Source organism: Chiloscyllium plagiosum, chromosome 43 (assembly GCF_004010195.1).
Source record: "Chiloscyllium plagiosum isolate BGI_BamShark_2017 chromosome 43, ASM401019v2, whole genome shotgun sequence".
In the NCBI taxonomy this organism is placed as follows: Eukaryota; Metazoa; Chordata; class Chondrichthyes; order Orectolobiformes; family Hemiscylliidae; genus Chiloscyllium; species Chiloscyllium plagiosum.
The window spans coordinates 9,051,494-9,071,335 of NC_057752.1; the positions used below are offsets into that span (position 1 = coordinate 9,051,494).

General features: G+C 42.1%; 1 protein-coding gene across 8 annotated transcripts in view; it reads right to left on the reverse strand.

Moving 5' to 3' along the window:
• Positions 1 to 2,336: 2,336 nt before the first annotated feature.
• The window catches only part of LOC122543359 (cysteine/serine-rich nuclear protein 2-like), a 68,721-nt gene continuing 51,215 nt past the window's right edge, over positions 2,337 to 19,842 (reverse strand). For 7 of the 8 annotated variants that reach the window (XM_043681967.1, XM_043681971.1, XM_043681969.1 and 4 more), the window contains 3 exons: positions 12,411 to 12,670; positions 8,445 to 8,741; positions 2,337 to 3,669 (listed from right to left, as the gene is read on the reverse strand). In XM_043681967.1, the coding sequence (XP_043537902.1) occupies positions 2,689 to 3,669; positions 8,445 to 8,741; positions 12,411 to 12,670 (1,538 nt within the window). In that variant the 3' untranslated portion in view covers positions 2,337 to 2,688. The remainder of the gene's footprint in view (positions 3,670 to 8,444; positions 8,742 to 12,410; positions 12,671 to 19,842) is intronic. The other variant, XM_043681974.1, reaches the window with a different exon arrangement.

The window sequence follows — 19,842 nt, forward strand, 5'->3', positions numbered from 1 at the left end:
TACACTATTTAGTCTCTCGGTGAAGGGTAATGAAATCGGAGGTGGCATGCAAATAAGTCGCGATAGAGTTTTAATAAGATGCAAATACATAAGCTCGCAACTGTTCAACAGTGAGATTCTGAATTTGTAATTGAAGGCGTGAGATAAAAATCAGGAAAAAAAATTCTTGCTGTCAAGAATCAGATTTTCTTCATGGTATTTTCAGACCTTCATTGCCAATAATCATGCCACACTAGGGAGGGGTAAATTCTGCCGAATGCCTATTAACAGTTTGGAGTTTAAACAGAAGAGTGTTGTGGTCGCTTTGCTTGCATGATTTTGGTCAATTCTGTAAGTTAGTCTGATGAAGCATCTTCATTTGATCTGAAGCTGTTGGACCTCATGTCTTTCAGTATGTTTTAATGTTACTTCATATTTCCAAACCTAAATTTTTGTTTATAATTTGCAATATTCTATGCAAATGCAAGTGATTAAAATGCATAAATTTAGAAAAAAATAAACTGGTTTTTGGAGATCGATGCTCCTCAACACACAGCTACTGCAAAGCAGCAGTCAGTGGCACAAACAGAATGCTGAACTACAAAGACAACAGTCAAGAGGAGCTGGTGAAAAAAAATCAAATCGGCCTCTAGCCAGTCCACACATCTCAAGTCCCATTTTGGCCACCAAGAAACATTCAAGAGCTGGAGGTGGTGTACAGATGAGTCACAATTAAGGCTGAGGACAAAAGTATAAGAAAAGACTGGAAAAACTTAAGTCACTTCATTTCAAGGATCAATAGCCTAGGAGGGAACTTCCTGAAATTACATGTGTTAAATCCAAAGCATGCCTTCAGACTTTTCACTTCTGTGAAGTCAGCATGGAAGCCCAGTTCACCTTAAAGCTTTGTATGAATTGCACATATGTTCTTTCAGTAGGGTCCTAGATTACAACTTTAAAATTTCTTATGTGCTGGTTGCATATTGTATTTCTGAAATGCTGTTATTTTGCCTCTGGTTACTCAAATTATTTTTTAAAGACGACTTGTTTGGAAAGTGGTGGGAAAGTGCAGGAAAGAGTTGATTTGCATTAAGAGCAGAGACCCTGGAAAAGAGCGAGTGGTACAAAAAAGTTGAATCAATAGAGCTAATGTTCAAGCTTGGAAACCTACAGATGTCAGGGGTTTAACTGCAAAAATGATCACTTCATCCTCAGGTTTTAAACTAGTGAACAGATTTGGCATTTTTACATGACTAAGGAAGGATAAGTTTTTCCAGTAGACTTGAGACGCAGGGACAGTGACAAGTCCTCTTTTATAAAAAGTACTGTTTTGATGAAGACCAGGCCCACTAATAATCTCCCATCCACCGACATTCTTAAACCTACACAATGGGTCGAGGCAAAAATATAAAACGCAACCTGAAACCCATCAAGACCTATTACACACAAGCTGACAACATATGTTACAAAATAGTTTGTGCATTCTCAAATATCAATATTACTGTGTCCAGTACAAAGCTGCAGAACAATCTGATAAAGCATGTGATATGAATGTTTGCAATGACCCTTCACCACCCAAAGTGAAAATAGGCTTTAGTTAGTTGGCATATTTTGAGTTTGAGGTTTAACAAAAGTAGATCTGAGAGGAGAAGAGCAACACCTTTATGGATCTGTTACCAGTTCTGAAAATGTAAGCCCATTCTGAACGGTGGTGGGGGCATCTCCAGGAAAAGATTCACCATCAAAAGAAAATTACCAAATACACAACACCATGACAATGTCAAAACACAACACTGTTTAAAATTTGATATCAGTGGGTCTTCCCACCCTTCCAAAAACAAATATTGCCAAAACATTTTTAATAAAGCCAATGCCCCTTTAAGCTGCATACAATGTGGAAGCAAGTAACCAATAGGAATTATACCAAGAATAAGGTATTTAGTTCAAGAAGCAACTTCTACAAAGCCTGCAATAGTTGGTGATGTATTCAACGTGGGAACAACAAGACCTAAGGTCCATTAAGAGAAGCAAATACTTCACTGTTACTACAGCTCTGCACAGCACCAGTTACTTTGGACACCTCAAATTGGCCCCATATTTAGAGCTGCCAGTTTTGCCTTGCAAGATTTCTGTCCAAGAGTACACATCCCCTTTGGGGAAACATCTACTCAAATTACTCAATCTGGCTTCGAGTCTAGAACAATGCAGGCTCTGTTTGAGGCCACAGCCTACACAGTATGCACTACCATAGGAATACTAGAGATTGTACTGATGGAGTCAGAGTTAATGGATTTGAAATACTAACACAAAATGGAGTCTGTAGCATTCTCTCCACAGACGTTAACCATTGCTCTATTGTGCATATGTTTCTGCGACAAAGGGGTAGTCATAGCGTAAAAAAATTAAACATTTAAAAAAAGTTAACATTTTAACATTAATTTCTAGTTTTTGTGACAGAGTCAAACTGCTGTATCCTAAAATTATTTCCTACTTCCATCTCCTGTGTCAGTTAGGTTCATCACCAGAAAGATGTGGGGTTTTTTTCTGATCTGAACATGCTTTGCCAAATTTAAAGCCCTAATTTCAGTCTCCAGCTACAAGATTTTTTTTTAATTTTTTTTTGTTTTACTACAAAAACATCCTAAATAAATAGACATTTAAATCAGCAAAAAGCCAGAGGAAATTGTGCAAACTAGCTGCAAAAATGCATTACATCGTTACGGAGTTTGCTGCAGGGGCTTCCTCTGGGGACCTCTGACCTTCAGACTGGGAACACACATTCTCCACAGTCGGCTCAGGCGTACAAAGGTCACCATCAGGGGCCCTGGGGATGCCATTTTGAAGCTTTGAATGCAGCTGGAACTCCTGTTTAGTACTTTCAGTGTATACATTAGAACCAACATTTACTGAGGAATTACCATCTTCCATTGAGAGAAATTGTACATCACTGTATTTAGAGGTTCCTGTGTTTTCAGAAAAGTGCTCTGTGACAGACACGTATGATGACAATGAGCAATTGGTAGCAGCAATTAAATTTTCGACAGCGTTTTCCTTACTGCAATTGGATTCTAATCCTGCATCCACATAATTCGCCTCCCTATCACTGCAGTTCACACCTACAGAACAGCTCTGGTCGATTTGATAATATAACACTGTGGGGTTGGTTAAATATGTCTGTTCCTCAGGTGTTGAGTTATCTTGAACAGTGCTAGCAGCAAAACACAACACAGGAGAAACAGGAGTCACTTCCGCTTGAATCACAACAGGCGTTGCTAGCCCTTCACAGGCTTCATCAGGTCCAGCCACAGGATCTCCTAATATACAAACTTCAAGGCTGTCTACACTGGTATCCATGGTTACACTAGAACTGGTTAAATCATCCTCCTCTTCCTTTTTCCTGTCCATCTCCTCAGCAGACTGTAAGTGCATGACCGCAGTTTCATTCTCCAAATCATAATTTTCTGCAGTAAATTCCTGATAGTCTTGTACTTCTGTATGTCTATCATTGGAGCAATGGGAAATGGCAGGCAATGGCTGCTGATGATGGTCCTGCTGTTTGTTCTCCAGTTCCAGCTTCATGATAGTGTGCAAGTAATGAGTCCGTACGCGGATGGGGTTAAATTCAATCCGGCCAGCCGCATTAGCGCATCCATCTTTGGAGCACCCACAGGGAAAAGACATCCTGTCCACCTTAAGGAGAAGAGATTGATATTAATAAAGTGAGGATAGTTACACTGAGGTAATATTACCAGACCAATAATTGGGAGGTCAGCACTAATGCACCAGAGACACAGGTTCAAATCCAGCTATGGAAGTTGAGGGAATTTAAATTTGATTAATTAATTAAAATTCTAAAATAAAATGTTGGTCTTATTGAATTTTAACTGTCCTCTAACAGCCTCACAAGCCATTCAGTTGTGACCTGCTGAAGGGCAATAAACATTGGCCTTGCCAGTAATGCTAACAGGTCATTAATGAATACATTAAAAAGTCTAAAGGGCAATATAGCGATATGTTAGAAACAAAATCAGAAATTGCTGGAGAAGCTCAGCAGGTTTGGTAGCATCTATGGAGAGAAAGCAGAGTTAACATTTCAGGTCGAGTGACTCTTCAGCCAATTCTGAAAAACACAGTCACTGGACCTGAAACATTAACTCTGATTTATTTTCAGATGCTGCCAGATGGGCTGAGCTTCTCCAGCAATTTCTGATTTTGTTTTGGATTTCCAGCATCCACAGTTCTGTTTTTTGTATAGTGACTTGCTATAACATTGGTATACCATCACCCTACAAGGCAACCTGTCTCAGTGTGTAGGACCAACTCCATAGTCTGCCACAACAAACTGTTATTCATTGAGTCAGCCATGGTTCACTGGTGGCACTCTCACCTTTGAGTCAAGAGATTGTAGGTTCAATTCTCACTCCAGAGACTTAAGAAAAATGATGCCGACACTCAAGCAAGAGTGCGCTGCATGGTCAGAGGTGCCATCTTTCGGATGAAAGATTAGACCAGAGACCAAAGGTGGTATCCTTTTCCCTGGCAGCAACCCAAGGTTAAGTCACATTTAACCCAGAGTTGAGCTTCTGCCTTCTTATTTATGCCATCACTAACACTGCCCACTCCCACCTCCATTGCATTGTCCATCTTTGCCCTGTCTCAACTCACCTGCTGTTGAAACCCTCTTTTATGCCTTCATTATTTCTAGTCTTGACAGTTCCAGTGTTCTCCTGTACTCTACCCTTTGCAAACCTGAAGTCATCCAAAACTCTGCTGCTCATTCATAGCAAATCAATTTCCACATTGGAAGCCAGAGACCACAGGGGCAATCATGCAACATCTTGGTGTTAAAATTCTATCCTTGCTTTTGATTCCTTCATGGCCTCATCCCCTACCTAGCTCTGTAACTTCCTCCAGCTCCACATATCTGAGCTCCTCCAATTCTGCCCTCTTGAGCATCCCCAATTTTAATTGTTCCCTCATTGGCACCTTCCGTTGCCTCAGCCGTAAGCTTTGGAATACCCTTCCTACAGTCCCAAAAAACTACCTCTTTGACCAAGCTTTTGCTTATCTGATCTAATTCTGTGAATTGGTGTTTTGTTTTATAATGCTCCAATGAAGTATCTTGGGACATTTTAGTAAGTCACTGACGCTAAACAAATGTTGTCCTTGTTGTATTTTGTGAGCAGGGGAATAATCCTGGTCAACTGGCCAATATTTACCTTTCAAGTAAGCAACACAAAAAAAAACATTGTGGGAGCTTGCTGTGCACAAATTGGCTGCCGCACATCCCAATAATACAACAGAGACTATATTTCAGAAGTACTTAATTGACTGTAATGTACCTTGGGATAGCTTGAGATCATGAAAGGTGCTATATAAATGCAAATCTTTCTTTTCTCATGGACATTGAGCAATTTACAGTTGAAGACATTTATCTAGTTAAATGGAAACATTATCAGAAGCTGCAAAATCACTTGCAGCTGGCATCTCATGTTCAGTCTTACATCTGTTTAACCATAAACACGGAACAACGCCTCACTCTATTCACCACCATTCCTGGCAACCAGATGTGGAGAGGTCCTAATGGGTTGAGAATAGACGTTTGATCCAGTATAGTCTCCTGAAAACCAGAATCCTTACCCATGGAGCAAGACACCTGTACATTACTCAAATTCTATAATGGTTGGGAAACCATCTGAACATTAAAATCAATGTTGCAGCTGAAACAGCAGGACCAACTTTAAGCACCCATGGATTTATTTCAGCTGGAGGCCATCCAGCAACTCCCTGCCAGGATGAGAAACAGCCAGTGGTTTCCTGGCAGCCTCTTGGCTCAGTGTTGATCTTTAACTGATGGAAAGTCTGTTTAACTGTGCTTCAAAATCTCATTGCAAAGTTTTACTGGGGGTTAACCGAACAGTCCCAGTCAAAAGGGACACACTTTTGAGAGCATTTAATACAAGGGTCAAGTGGCCTATGTTCAAAATAAGGAGGGAATGAAAGTATTGAGATTTTTTTTTAAATTGTTTGTGGGCATCGCTGGCTAGGTCAACATTGACTGCCCATGCCTAATTACCCAGAGGACAACCAAGAATCAACCACTTTACTGTGCATGATTCATGTGTAGGCCAGATTGGACAAGGATGGCAGGTTTCCTTCCCCAAAGGGCATTAGTGAACCAGATGACTTATGGGTTTATAAATAGATTTTTATTGAATTTGAATTTCACCATCTGCTGCAGTGGGATTTGAACCCACATACCCCACAACATTAGCCTGGGGTTCTGGGCTGCTAATTCAGTAACATTACCAGTACACCACTGCCTCTCCAGAGGGTGATGGGAGTTTGTGTCACGTCTAAGGACCTGCCTACAAAATAGCTTGGAAAAAGAGTAGTGAACTGAAGATTTCAGAGACTTTCCATACCCGTTTAGAATTTATTTGATAAAATCAGCCACAAGCAGCAATATTCAGGAAACTCATGAGTACATATTAATTATTAAAACCAGCTACAGGAATAATCATTTAAAGTCTGTTTGATGGTTTGCAAATTGTAACCCAATGTACTAATGAAACAACATTACCTCTAACTCATACAGCTAATTAATCTGAAATCTAGAAAATAAATCATCTATTAAAAACTGCAAGCCTGTTGTGTTCTGAAATCACTTTTCCCGAACCAAACTGAAAGCGTTGCGAGTGCAGCCAGCATCATCTCCAGGGCCAGTCTCAGGACAACCTGTGATCATTTTCAGTTTGACTGAAGTACCACAACTTGCCCATAGGGCTGCAGCTGTCTCAGGGGGTTCTCGGTTGGGGCTGCCCTGATCAGGACCACACCCTGAACAACTTGCATTTACGTTGCAACTTACCATCCCAAAGATGCTTCACCTGAATGATTATCAAACAAACATTTTGATGCTAAGTCACATAAGGAGATATTTGGACAAGTAATCAAAGGTTTAGCCAAAGAGATAGGTCTTAAGGAATGTCTGAGAAAAGAAAAGAGAGCGCGAGAGGTTTAGGTGGTAATTCTGGAGCTCAAGGCCCATCAGCTTAAAGGGCAGCTGCCACTGGTAGACTGATTAAAATGTGCACAAGGTTGCGATTAAAGGTGTGTGAAGATCTCCAGCTGCATGGCTGGTGATGGTTAAAGAGAGAGGAGGGGGAAGAAGCCACGGAGGAGCTTGAAAGTAACTATGAAAATTTTAGAAGCTAAACTATTGCCAGACTGGTAGCAAATTTAGATAATTGAGTTGAGCTGAGCTGAGGGGGAGGGGCGTCAACTCAGGGTCTCAGTGCAAGTTTGGACACAGGGCAGGGGAATTTTGGATGAAGTAAATTTACATAATAGATTATGTATGAGCAAGGACTACTGAGACCCAGTTTATAGCTAGGAATACTCCAATAGAGCACCAGCTAAATTAGAACTAAAGGTACTCAATTTTCACTGGGCACAACAGGTAATGAAAAGGGATAGTGTTCAGTCTGTGATTACATACAAAGCCCAGAGCCATTTTCATGCTATATGATCTTAATATATAGCAGAGGGCTGTTTGGATATTACTTCAGACCTGTACAGGAATCTCATTCAGACTAGTCAGAAGGTTAGAGTTAAGTCCATGTCCACGTTTTACTTTCATTGCAACCAAATAAATCATCTAAATTTGATGCTGGGGTTTAAAAAAAGAGAACATAAGAATTGTTGCTTGCAGTTAAATTCTTATGTGTAGAATGCAGTAAAAGTTTTATTATATCCCTGGTCTACATTAAGCATACCTTAGGCACAAAAGCAGCAGTGGTGCTACGTCTGGCTACTGTGTCACAGGTCAAGGAGAATAGCAATGGCTCCTGGTCACTATTCAGTGGATCTTGCTGGAAAACAAGTGCAGGGATGTATGTTGTGATGAGGATTAGGTTTGCCTAGCATGGTGAAAATGGCCATGAACTCATTGTGAGCCATTTACCTGCAAGTGCAGCTCAGCAAGAACCAGCAGAACTGATATTGGCCACTGACAGCAAATCAGCAGTCACTTTTATATTATGCCAGACTTGCACTTCCATAGAGTTCGAGCTATTTTGCGCAGCACATGGCAGCAACTTCTCAGCCTCTACAAAAGAGGAAGAGTGCAAATTTTTAACGAACAAAGATGGGATGAGAATTCCACAAATGAGCAATTCCACCATGGAAGTATCATTTAAGTGGTATGCCTCAAATGTTACCATCAAAGGGATTTTTCTCCTGCTCAGCTTTCGGTGAGCAGGGGTATTAAACAGCCTGCAGCCACCAAGTTCCTTTTCTAGGCAAGGATTTCAGATTTGTGCTGTAGTCTTAGGAGTTTATTATTCAGATAATCAGTATCAGTGATTTGATATCACACAAGAGTTTACATTAAAAACAACACTGAATTAGTCTCCTGAGGTTGTATAATAGTCACTTCTATTGGCCGTAGGCTTTGACCTTACCTGGCATTTGATTCCCGCTTTGCTACAGGGGCACACTTCAGGATCACAGTAAAACCTACAGTCGCACCCGCATTCCTCCCTGGACGAGCGAATGGCTCGCAGCTCATGCTTTTCCTCGGTATCAATCCTGTTGACGCCTGATGCACGTAATAAAGCTCTTCGCCTTTTTGTGGGTAGTGGTTGTAAAAAGAAATAGTCATCTACCTCAATACTGTCCACATCAATGTCATCGTCAGAAACGTCATCAATGGTGAGTACATTGGCTTCCTCCGACTCAACTGTACCGTTCTTTGTCAACTGTTGAGAAATATTTAGAATAATTTATGGTCAGGTATCTGTGGGACAAAGAACAAGACCAATAGTATATGTTCTGGTGCAATGTTTCCATCAGATTTCACTGCCAAATGCGTTCATACTACAAGCTATGTTGTCCTCAGATGTGAAAGCTCATCACAATAACTGCATTATGCAACTTTCTAGAGGAAAACTTAGACAATTTTGGAATAAGCCTCATCTCTGATAAAAACAGAAAAGAAACGGGTAGCGTCTGAGTCATCTCCAATAAAAGCATCATCATCAGTCTGCAGCTTACAGCCCAGGGGTCCAACAATTAATGTGCCGGTAAGAGAGGAGATTGATCAATGTCACCTCTAATCCCAAGGATATGCTCAGTTATAATACATGGTGCATGATAGACTCAAGGGCAAGTTACAAACATTAACAGTGCATTTAGTTTCCAAGGGAGTCTGCAAGAAAAGATCCCTGGAAAATACTGGTTTTAATACAACCTGCCACAGTATTCTACAGTCTACAAGCAAACATCAGTATTACAATCCATTCTTTCCATCGTACTTAATTTTATCAAAAACTATTTGCTGTTTACCATTTGGAATTAATTGATTTTTTTTTGCACCTTAAAACTGCTTTCTCCCAATGGAATGGAATCTATAAATCAAACGAAAGCTACTTTTGCTTTTAAAAAAAAAAATAGATAAAACAATTGCAGAGGAATAAAACAAAGAATTGTGATGCTGGAAATCTGAAATACAAAAACAGAAATTGCTGGAGAAACTCTGGCAGCATCTGTGGAGAGAAAACAAATAATTTGGGGTGACTGGACTCGAAACACTAATTCTGCTTTCCCTCCACACTTACTACTAGAACTGCTGAGTTTCTCCACTAATTTTTGTTTTGTGTGTTAATAGCCGAGAGGATCTGTCTTCGAGTCAGGGCGCTAATGGAAAATTTAGAATGTGCAGTCCAAGACCACCTCTCCAGACACATGTTTTGTGACTTATCAAAGGAGTGAGGGTTGAATTTATTACATTAAGTGGCACATAATAATTGATGCTAGAATTGATGTTAGCCTCAAAACGATCTCCTACCAACCCTAGCACACAGAGGCACTGTGGATCCCAGACTGTTAACACACATGCTCCATTTCACCATCCCATCTCCTTCCCCAGTTCAAAACTGATCCTGTTATCCTATTTCCACTGCCCCCCCCATTGGCATTTAGAGTTGGACATAAAAGATCTCTTATTTTGAAGAAGAAAGAGAAGGGGATTTCCCCTGAGGCAATGGAGGAAAATGGATAAAGCTCGTGTCAAACACATGATTTGGTGATATAGCATGTGGGAACCAAGATTTGGTAATCTGGAATGAGGATGAGGTTAAGATTTTAGACTCTTTAAATTAGATTACTTACAGTGTGGAAACATGTCCTTCGGCCCAACAAGTCCACACCGACCCTCCAAAGAGCAACCCACCCATTCCCCTACATTTACCCCTTCATCTAACACTACGGGCAACTTAGCATGGCCAATTCACCTAACCTGCACATCTTTGGACTGTGGGAGGAAACCGGAGCACCCGGAAGAAACCCACGCAGACACGGGGAGAATGTGCAAACTCCACACAAACAGTTGCCGGAGGCAGGAATTGAACCCGGGTTTCTGGCACTGTGCCACCGTGCTGCTCTTGGTGGAGAATACCCTATCAGACAAATTCTCAGCTATGCTTTCTTGTAGAAGGACTTCAAATTGTAATAATCATTTTAAAGTGAGACCCAAAGTGTTGAAATCGGAAAGAACATCAGAAAGTGAGATTGATGTATTACAATACGACAATACACTAATGAGCTCAGCTCCTCCATTTATTACACAAAATGGTCTGAGAGATCATCACTATGTTCTATCTGCTGTAAGTGTAACATTATGTTCTGTACACATAACACTACCATCAAAAGAACAATCAAGTCTACAAACAATTATGAAAAGGTGAGGCAAAATACGCAGTAAACTTGCCAAGTCCTCCCTGAAAAATATCCAAACATTTCCTGTTTGATGCTGGACTCTGTTTCAACATGCAGCCTCATTACATAAATGCATCAAAACAGTACTCAGTGTCCTAAAAGGAATTCAAATTTTGCTGGTGAAGTCAGACACGTGAACACCTGCATGAACTCCAGCATCATGCAATTACACCTCGCTCACTTTGAGATTGAAAGCAAGATCACTCATTTCCCTCACAGCGAAACTGTGTTTAGGTCAAGCAGCCCAAGAGAAAAAGGCCAAAATCCCATGGCAGATCTGGGAGTCAGATGTGTTGGAGGAAGTATTTTTGAGAGCTTGTAGTAATTCACCCAGAGATGAATCTCAGTGAAGTTACCTCCTGTAAAAGACCTGCAGATTGAAGCACTGAGGACACTAAACTGTAACAAGTAATTTTGTTGAGACACTTCAATCATGAGAATGACATAGAATTGCAACCTTCCAATGAAGCAAGTAGCCTTAACATTGTTTATCCGCCCTGTCCCCATATCAGTCCCCTTATCCACTTGGCACCATTCACAATTAGTTGAAGTAGAAACAATATCCAGTCTAAGAGGAGAAAGTGAGGACTGCAGATGCTGGAGATCAGAGCTGAAAATGTGTTGCTGGAAAAGCGCAGCAGGTCAGGCAGCATCCAAGGAGCAGGAGAATCGACGTTTCGAGCAAAATTCCTGAAGAAGGGCTCATGCCCGAAACGTCGATTCTCCTGCTCCTTGGATGCTGCCTGACCTGCTGCGCTTTTCCAGCAACACATTTTCAGCTCTACTTCAACTAACCACAGCCCTCCAAAATGCAATCTATAGCTTCACAATTAATTTACTCCCACAAAGATACTAATAATTTAAATTCATCCTGTGTCAGCTAAGTCACTTGTGAGATATCGAAAAATCAACCTTCCAGTACAATGTCCCAGTGGCATTCTGCATTAGAAGGCTAGTTCTTTAGCCCAGTGTTGACTTGGGCTGTGACCCTTAATTAAGTTGACCTTGTTCCATAAAAGTAGACTGGGATGATAGAACTTAAGGGCATTTGCATTCAACTTGAAAACAATGTCTTTAAAATTTATTCTTGGGATGTGGACTTCATCGTCAAGACCAGCGTTTATCACCCATCCTCAAGACTGTGGTGACAAGCCATCTTCCAGATTTGTACATTGAAATTCCTTGCCGAGCCATTTTAAAGGAGCAGTTAAGAGTCAACCCAAGTGGTTCTGAAGTCACGTAAAGGCCAGACCAGGTTTGGACAAAATATTTTCTTCCCCAAAAAGGAGTTTCATGAATCATTTAGGCTATTACAACAATCTGGTTTGTTTCATGTTCACCAATACCTTTTAAACCCAAATACTGTGGTGGGATTTGAACACCTGTCTCTACAGCTTGAGTCCAGGCTTCTGGATTACTATCCAATAATATAACCTTTGAACATTAAATAATTAAACACAAAGGCTTCTTGCAGCCTGGAGTCACTCAGCTTCTGGACACTGCTTGCTGACTGTCTGGTTAAAAGAACCCTCTGGGTTCTGACAGCACAGTTACTCCAGTTGTACTTGAGAGCTTCATTCAAGTCACAAAGGGTAAGTTATTCAGAAGGAATCACAACCAAACCACCAGCCTCAAACAGGTAAACCTTTTACCTTCATTTTTCGCACGTTGAGCTTCTCCTCCTTCAGATGGTCACGGAGCATTTCCCGGTGAAGGTGTTCCTGCTCCTGCGCAAACTCACACAGCGTGTACCTGCGGATGCAGTTGTGGCGCCTGGCCATGCCCAGGGAACTGCCTCCCTGGCTCGGCACACTGGTGAACCCTTGGCGGCGTGTGAAGTAGTAGACAGTGACCTGGTCAAAACGAACATTCTTTACTCTCAGCCGCTTCTGCTTCTTCAAGATTGAAGTTGCTGAAAAGGAAATTCAAAAGTAGTCAATGACTGAACACTGCACTGAAATCAGATCAAGCAGGAGCATTAGAAGAAGGGAATGCACCAAGACTGTTGTTAAGTACTGGTGTACAGAGCACTCGTTGTAGTCTAATACATCCATTTTTAAACTCCCTTGTGGAAGCTTGCTGCAAATTGACTGCTGGGTTTTCTGACAACAGTACTTAGTAACAGTTTTAGACTTTAAAATGATGATAGAGAAGGACAGGAGTCAAGTTAATAGATTAGAGAAAAGACAATTTTGAGGAACTGAGAAATAGGACAACAAAATGGACCAGGAGGCAGCTAATCGGCCCATTGAGACTGTTGTGCCCCTTGACAGGGTCACAGCCAGATCAGATTGTCATCAAACTTCACTTTTCCACCAATCCTCCATGAGCCTGAGCTCTCTGTCCATCAAGCAACGGTTAAAATCAGCCTTGATTACATTCAGTTACCCCAGCCTCCACGGCTCTTGGGAAAGAGAATTTCAAAGACTGGATTTTCATAGAATAAATTCTTCCTAATCTCTGTCTTAAATGGCAGATGCCTTGTACTTAAACTGTGCCTCCTAGTTATAGATTCTACAAGAGGAAACATCGTTCCCCCATGTCAAGCCAACTCAGGTCATGTTTTAATAAGGTCACCTCTCATTCTTCTAAACTCCAATGGATATATGCCCAAACTTTTCTTAATAGAATCAGCCTAGTAAACCTTCTCTGAACTGCCTCCAAAGCAAGTATGCCACTCAAGTAAGGAGGCCAAAACTGCGCACATGACTCTAGGTGCAGTCTCACTAAAGCTATGTGCAGTTGTAACAAAACTTCATTGCTTTCAAACTCAATTTCCCTTGCAATGAAGGCCAGCATTCCTAATTACTCGCTGTAACCGCATGCTGACGTTTTGTGATTCATGTAGGAGGACACCCAGATTCCTTTGTACCACAGCCTCTCTCAATTTAAAGAATATTCTGTTTGCCAAAGTGAACAACCTTGCATTTCCCTCGGTCAGTCCCTTTGCAGGCTCGGTGTCTTCTTTTGTATCGGAGTTAGGGGAGAAATAAAATGGGGAACTATATTGGGAAAGCCATATAGAACAACTATGGAAAACACTTAAAACAGAGCTTGGCAGAATGCAGGAAAATATGTTCTGCTGAATGGAAAGAAGCTAAATATTATGGAACTCCATAGATGGTAAAAACCTGAGGGAGCATTTGAGAATTAGAAAATAAGACCTACATCAAGTACATAGAAAACAGAGGAGGAGCATGGTAGAAACAAAAGAAATTAGGAGTGAAGGTTAAAAAAAATTGGCAAGGCAAAGAGGAACTACAAAATTACATTATCAAGGAATCTTCAAAACACACTATTTTACAGGCACATCAATTAAAAAAAAAGGCGGCTGTAATAGGAGTGGAACCATTAAGGACAGACAGGATATACAGGTAATGATAGAGTGATATTAAATAATTATTTTGCCTCATTATTTACCAAGGAATGGTAACAGGTAGAATCGATATTAAATGATGATATTAGTGATGAGATAATTACATGCAAAATAAAAAGTGGGGTGTATTGAATAAACAAACTCAGGATAAAAACCCTGGTTCAGGTGGATTTCATCCATGTATTTTGAAAGAATCTAGGGCAGAGACAGTAGAAGCATTACCACTCATATTTCAGAATGGATTCAAAAAATGTGTTGTGCCAGAGAACTGAGAAATAACTAACTTAATTTCTATATTTAAGAGGAACAGACATGCCCAGAGAATTACAGACCAGTCAATTTAACATAAATGTTAGGAAAAATGATGGAATCCTGACTAAAAGGACAGAATACAAGGACATCTTTGATTTGATTTATTTATTGACACATGTATTTTGTTATAAAATACAGTGAAAAGCATTGTAGTGTTGCCATTCTCCAACAACATCTTAAAACACAAATAAACCAAAACATAACATAAAGGCAGAAGAATAAAGAAAAAAAAGTGTTCAATTTTACAGTCCTTCTTGTTAAGTGCTCTGCCATGGGACTGGGGGCATGAGTCTCTTTGCCGAGGTGACAGGGATAGGGAGGGATGTAGGGACAGGAGGAGATGCCAGAGAATGGGGAGGGGGTGTGGGCAATGGGGGAGGTAACAGCAATAGAAAGGGGCTGTAGGGGACTGGAGGAAGACAGATATAGAAGTAGAAGTAATCAATAGTCAACATTGATTTCAACAAGGCAAAATCTTGTTTTCCCATTGAGGGCGATGGCAACAATTTACAGGAGCAAATTAATAAATTTGAAGAACAGGTAAATAATTAATAAATGAAGTTTCTGCACAAACAAATAGGAGGTATTGCATTTTGGTAGGAAGAACAGACAGATTTGTTTTTACTTGGAAGGTATAAATCTAAAGAGTCATACAGCATGGAAATAGAACCTTTGTTCCAACTCGTCCATACTGACCAGGTTTCTCAAACTAAACTAGTCCCATACACCTCTAAATCTTTCCTATTCATGTGTGCATGCAAATGTCTTTTAAATCTTGGAACTGTTCTTGCATCCACCACTTCCTCTGGCTGTTCCTTCCACATATGATCTACTTTTGTGAGGAAAATGTTTTCCCTCAAGACCCTTTTAAATCTTTCCCCTCTCACCTTAAAAAATATGCCCTGTCGTTTTGAACTACCCTACCCTGGGAAAGAGATCTTGGCTATTCACCTTATTTATACCCCTTATGATTTTATAAACCTCTAATAGCGTCACCCCTCAACCTCGTACACTCCAATCAAAAAAGGCCAAACCTATACAGCCTCTCCGTACAAGTCAAAACATCCAGTCTCCGCAACATCCTTGTAAATTATTTCTGCACCCTCTCCAATTTAATAATATCCTTCCTATAACAGGGTGACCAGAACTGTACACATCACTCCAAAAGTGGCCCCATCAAAACCCTGTACAACCGCAACATGGCGTCCCAATTCCTACACTCAGTGGTCTGAGCAAGTGTACCAAATGCCTTCTTAATCACCCTGTCTACTTGCGATGCCAATTTCAAGGAACAGAGTCAAAAAACAACGGGCTCTTGGAGTACAAATACATCCATCATCAAACGTTGCAGCACATGTTAGCAAGACTATAAAGAGAGCAAGCCAAGCAATTAGTTTTACTGCTCGAGCAATAGAGTTAAAAAGTAAGGTTGTCATGCTGAATCTGTATGGGACACTGGTCAGACCACACTTAAGAATACTGTGTGCAGTTCCAGTCACTGTACTATAATAAGGATCCAGAGGTGCTGAGAAGGTGCAGAAATTTACAAAGGCAATCTTGGAAATGTGAGAGTTTACATATCAGGAAAGGACTTAAAGCCCGGGTCTCTTTTCCCTTGGACAAAAATGCTGAGGAGTGATCCAATGGAGATGTTTAATATTCGGAAAGGTTTTGATAATATGGATACAGAAAATGTTTCTTCTGTCGGGAAAAGAATAACTGAGGCCATCAATGTAAAATGGTCACCAAGTAATCCAGCAAGGAATTCAGAAGAAACTTGTTCACCAAAGAGTGGTGAGAATGTAGAAGTCAATACCACAGGGAATGGTTGAAGTGATTAGTTTAGATGAATTTAAAGGGCAGCTAGACAAATAGGATAGAGGTTTATAACGATAGATTTAGATTTGGAAAGATGGGAGGAGGCTCAGTGAAGGAAACACTGGCATGGACTGACTGAATTGAATGGATTTATGGCATAGAAACAAACCAATGTAACTTTAAGAAAATACAACACTGATAAGAAAGTACTTATGGGATGTTGTGAAAAGCACTACATAAACAAAAGTCTTAAATTTTTCAAAAATGTGAAGGCGGGTTACAGGTCCTCAGCAAAGCCAGAAATCCAGTTGGCTCAAGACTTCGTAAATGCATGTAAATGTTCCTGTGATGAGAACTCAAGTTACTGATCATTAAAAGCCCACCATAATGAAAATGCTGCAACTGATGGAGGGCCAAACATTTTCAATCAAATAATAGTCAGCATCAGCACAACTAGTTCTTCAGGGTCCAATCATTTCTAAAGCGCTAAGGAAGGATTACATCAAAATAAAATAGCTTGCCTCTTTTAAAAAAAAGTGTCTGACTCAGGAAAATGTGGTTAAAATTGAAGAGTCTTTCACTGAGATGAGCAAACAGCATTTATGAACACTACTCCCAACGTTCCCATGTTCAGGAAACAAATATATTACCTCATGGGTTTAAAGCTAGTTGTTCAACCTTCTAGAGGTGATAAGTCCATTTTCATCGAGCTTGAGTGAATGCTGCAGCTACAGAAGAAGTGTTGAACCCCACTTAATGACTTCCCACCTCCAGCTATTTGGAAAAGCAGCCGGTCAGCTCTTTGCAAGAAACTGTTATCACTCCAGCCTTCAATTCAAATGCTATAGCTGCCTGTCCCCAGCCTTGACCACTTGCTCATCTGTGCTGAAATGTTACTGTGAATGGATGTAGGTTTGCTCGCTGAGCTGGAAGGTTCATTTCCAGACGTTTCATCACCCTACTAGGTACATCTTCAGTGGGCCTCCAGGCGAAGCACTGCTGATGATTCCTGCTTTCTATTTATATGTTTGGGTTTCTTTGAGTTGGTGATGTCATTTCTGTGGCAGTGTCATTTCCTGTTCTTTTTCTCAGGAGGTGGTAGATGGGGTCTAACTCTGTTTGTTGATAGAGTTCCGGTTGGAATGCCATGCTTCCAGGAAATCTTGTTCATCTGGAAATGAATCTTCCAGCTCAGCGAGCAAACCTACATCCAGGACCTCAACCTGAGCTCCAAATCTCCTCAAAGGTTACTGTGAATTCTTCATGATTAACGTCCTCTGATTAAAGTTCAAAAGAAGCAACTTGCAGAGTTACTGAGCAAACCCCAAATCACTAAGCAACTTCAAACATTCTCTCCAGCACTGGACACCCATTACATAGCCTATTTGACATTCGACTGACTGAACTGGTCCTCACCCTGAACAACTTCTCTTTCCAATCCTCCCACTTCCTCCAAACGAAAGGAGTAGCCATGGGCACCCGCATGGGCCCCAGCTATGCCTGCCTCTTCGTAGGATATGTGGAACAATCCATCTTCCGCAACTACACTGGCCCCACCCCCCACCTTTTCCTCCGCTACATCGATGACTGTATCGGCGCCGCCTCGTGCTCCCACGAGGAGGTTGAACAGTTCATCCACTTCACCAACACCTTCCACCCCGACCTCAAATTCACCTGGACAGTCCCAGATTCCTCCCTCCCCTTCCTCGACCTCTCTATTTCTATCTCAGGCGACCGAACCAACACGGACATCTACTACAAACCAACCGACTCCCACAGCTACCTGGACTACACCTCCTCCCATCCTGCCCCCTGCAAAAACGCCATCCCATTCTCCCAATTCCTTCGACTCCGCCGCATCTGCTCCCAGGAGGACCAGTTACAAAAACGCACATCCCAGATGGCCTCCTTCTCCAAGGACCGCAATTTCCCCCCCGACATGGTCGACGATGCCCTCCACCGCATCTCTCCCACTTCCCGATCCTCCGCCCTTGAACCCCGCCCCTCCAACCACCACCAGGACAGAACCCCACTGGTCCACACCTACCACCCCACCAATCTCCATGTACAGCCCATCATCCGCCGTCACTTCCGCCACCTCCAAACAGACCCCAGCACCAAGGATATATTTCCCTCCCCTCCCCTATCAGCTTTCCGTAGAGACCACTCCCTCCGCGACTCCCTTGTCAGATCCACACACCCCACCGACCCAACCTCCACTCCCGGCACCTTCCCTTGCAACCGCAGGAGGTCCAACACTTGCGCCCACACCTCCCCCCTCACTTCTCTCCAAGGCCCCAAAGGAAACTTCCATATCCGCCACAGATTCACCTGCACCTCCACCCACATCATCTACTGCATCCGCTGCAGCCGGTGTGGCCTCCTCTATATTGGGGAGACAGGCCGCCTACTTGCGGAGCGATTCAGGGAGCACCTCTGGACCACCCGGACGAACCAACCCAACCAACCTGTAGCACAGCATCTCAACTCCCCCTCCCACTCCACCGAGGATATGCAGGTCATTGGACTCATCCACCGCCAAACCACAACAACCCGACGGTCGGAGGAGGAGCTCCTCATTCCTGAAGAAGGGCTAATGCCCGAAACGTCGATTCTCCTGTTCCCTAGATGCTGCCTGACCTGCTGCACTTTTCCAGCAACACATTTCCATCTCTGATCTCCAGCATCTGCAGACCTCACTTTCTCCCCATTTGACATTCAGAGTGTGGTCCAGTGGATAGTCTGGGAGTTGATGGTTTGGTGATGGGAGGTGAAGTCATGGTTGAGAGGGGGAATAGGAGGAGGTGTCTGCGAGTTGGCGCCTGGCTTCAGTGGTGTAGTGGTGGGTGCGCCAAACTACTACTGCTCCCCCATTGTCTGCGGGTTTGATGGTGAGGTTGGGGTTGGAGCGGAGGGAGTGGAGGGCTGAATGTTGTGAGGACAGGAGGTTGGAGTGGGTGAGGGGGGGTGGACAGGTTGAGGCAGTCGATATCACGGCTGCAGTTTGAAATGAAGAGGTCAATGGTGGGTAACAGGCCAGCACAGGGTGTCCAGGTGGATGGGGTGTGTTGGAGGCGGGAGAAAGGGTCCTCAGTGGGTTGTGGATCCAGTTGATCCATTTGACATTCAGTTCCACTAAAGTCAACTGAACTGAAGTTAGGCAGGGAGTGTAACAGGACGTTGAAATGATATTAAATAAAAACTGCAAGAACTGCGGATGCTGTAAATCAGAAACAAAAACAGAAGTTTCTGGAAAAGCTTAGCAGGCTGGCGGCAGCAATGAATAGAAATCAAAGTTAACGTTTTGGGTCCGATGACCAAATGATATTTCCCATTTTGAATACTGCTGAAAACCCCAAAATTAAACCCAAAGGGGAAATCAGTTAAAATTGGCTAAGCTACCAGCCAATAGGATTATTAGTTGCACCAGCACAAACAGCAACAAAGTGTATGGCTCCCAGCTTCCCTGTTCTGAAGGCATCTCTTATTGTGCATTTATCAAGGCGAGGTCAATTCAAGCTGACAAACAAGAACATGTTCACTTTCAGAACTCAGAGCAGATAATCATAGAGTCATAG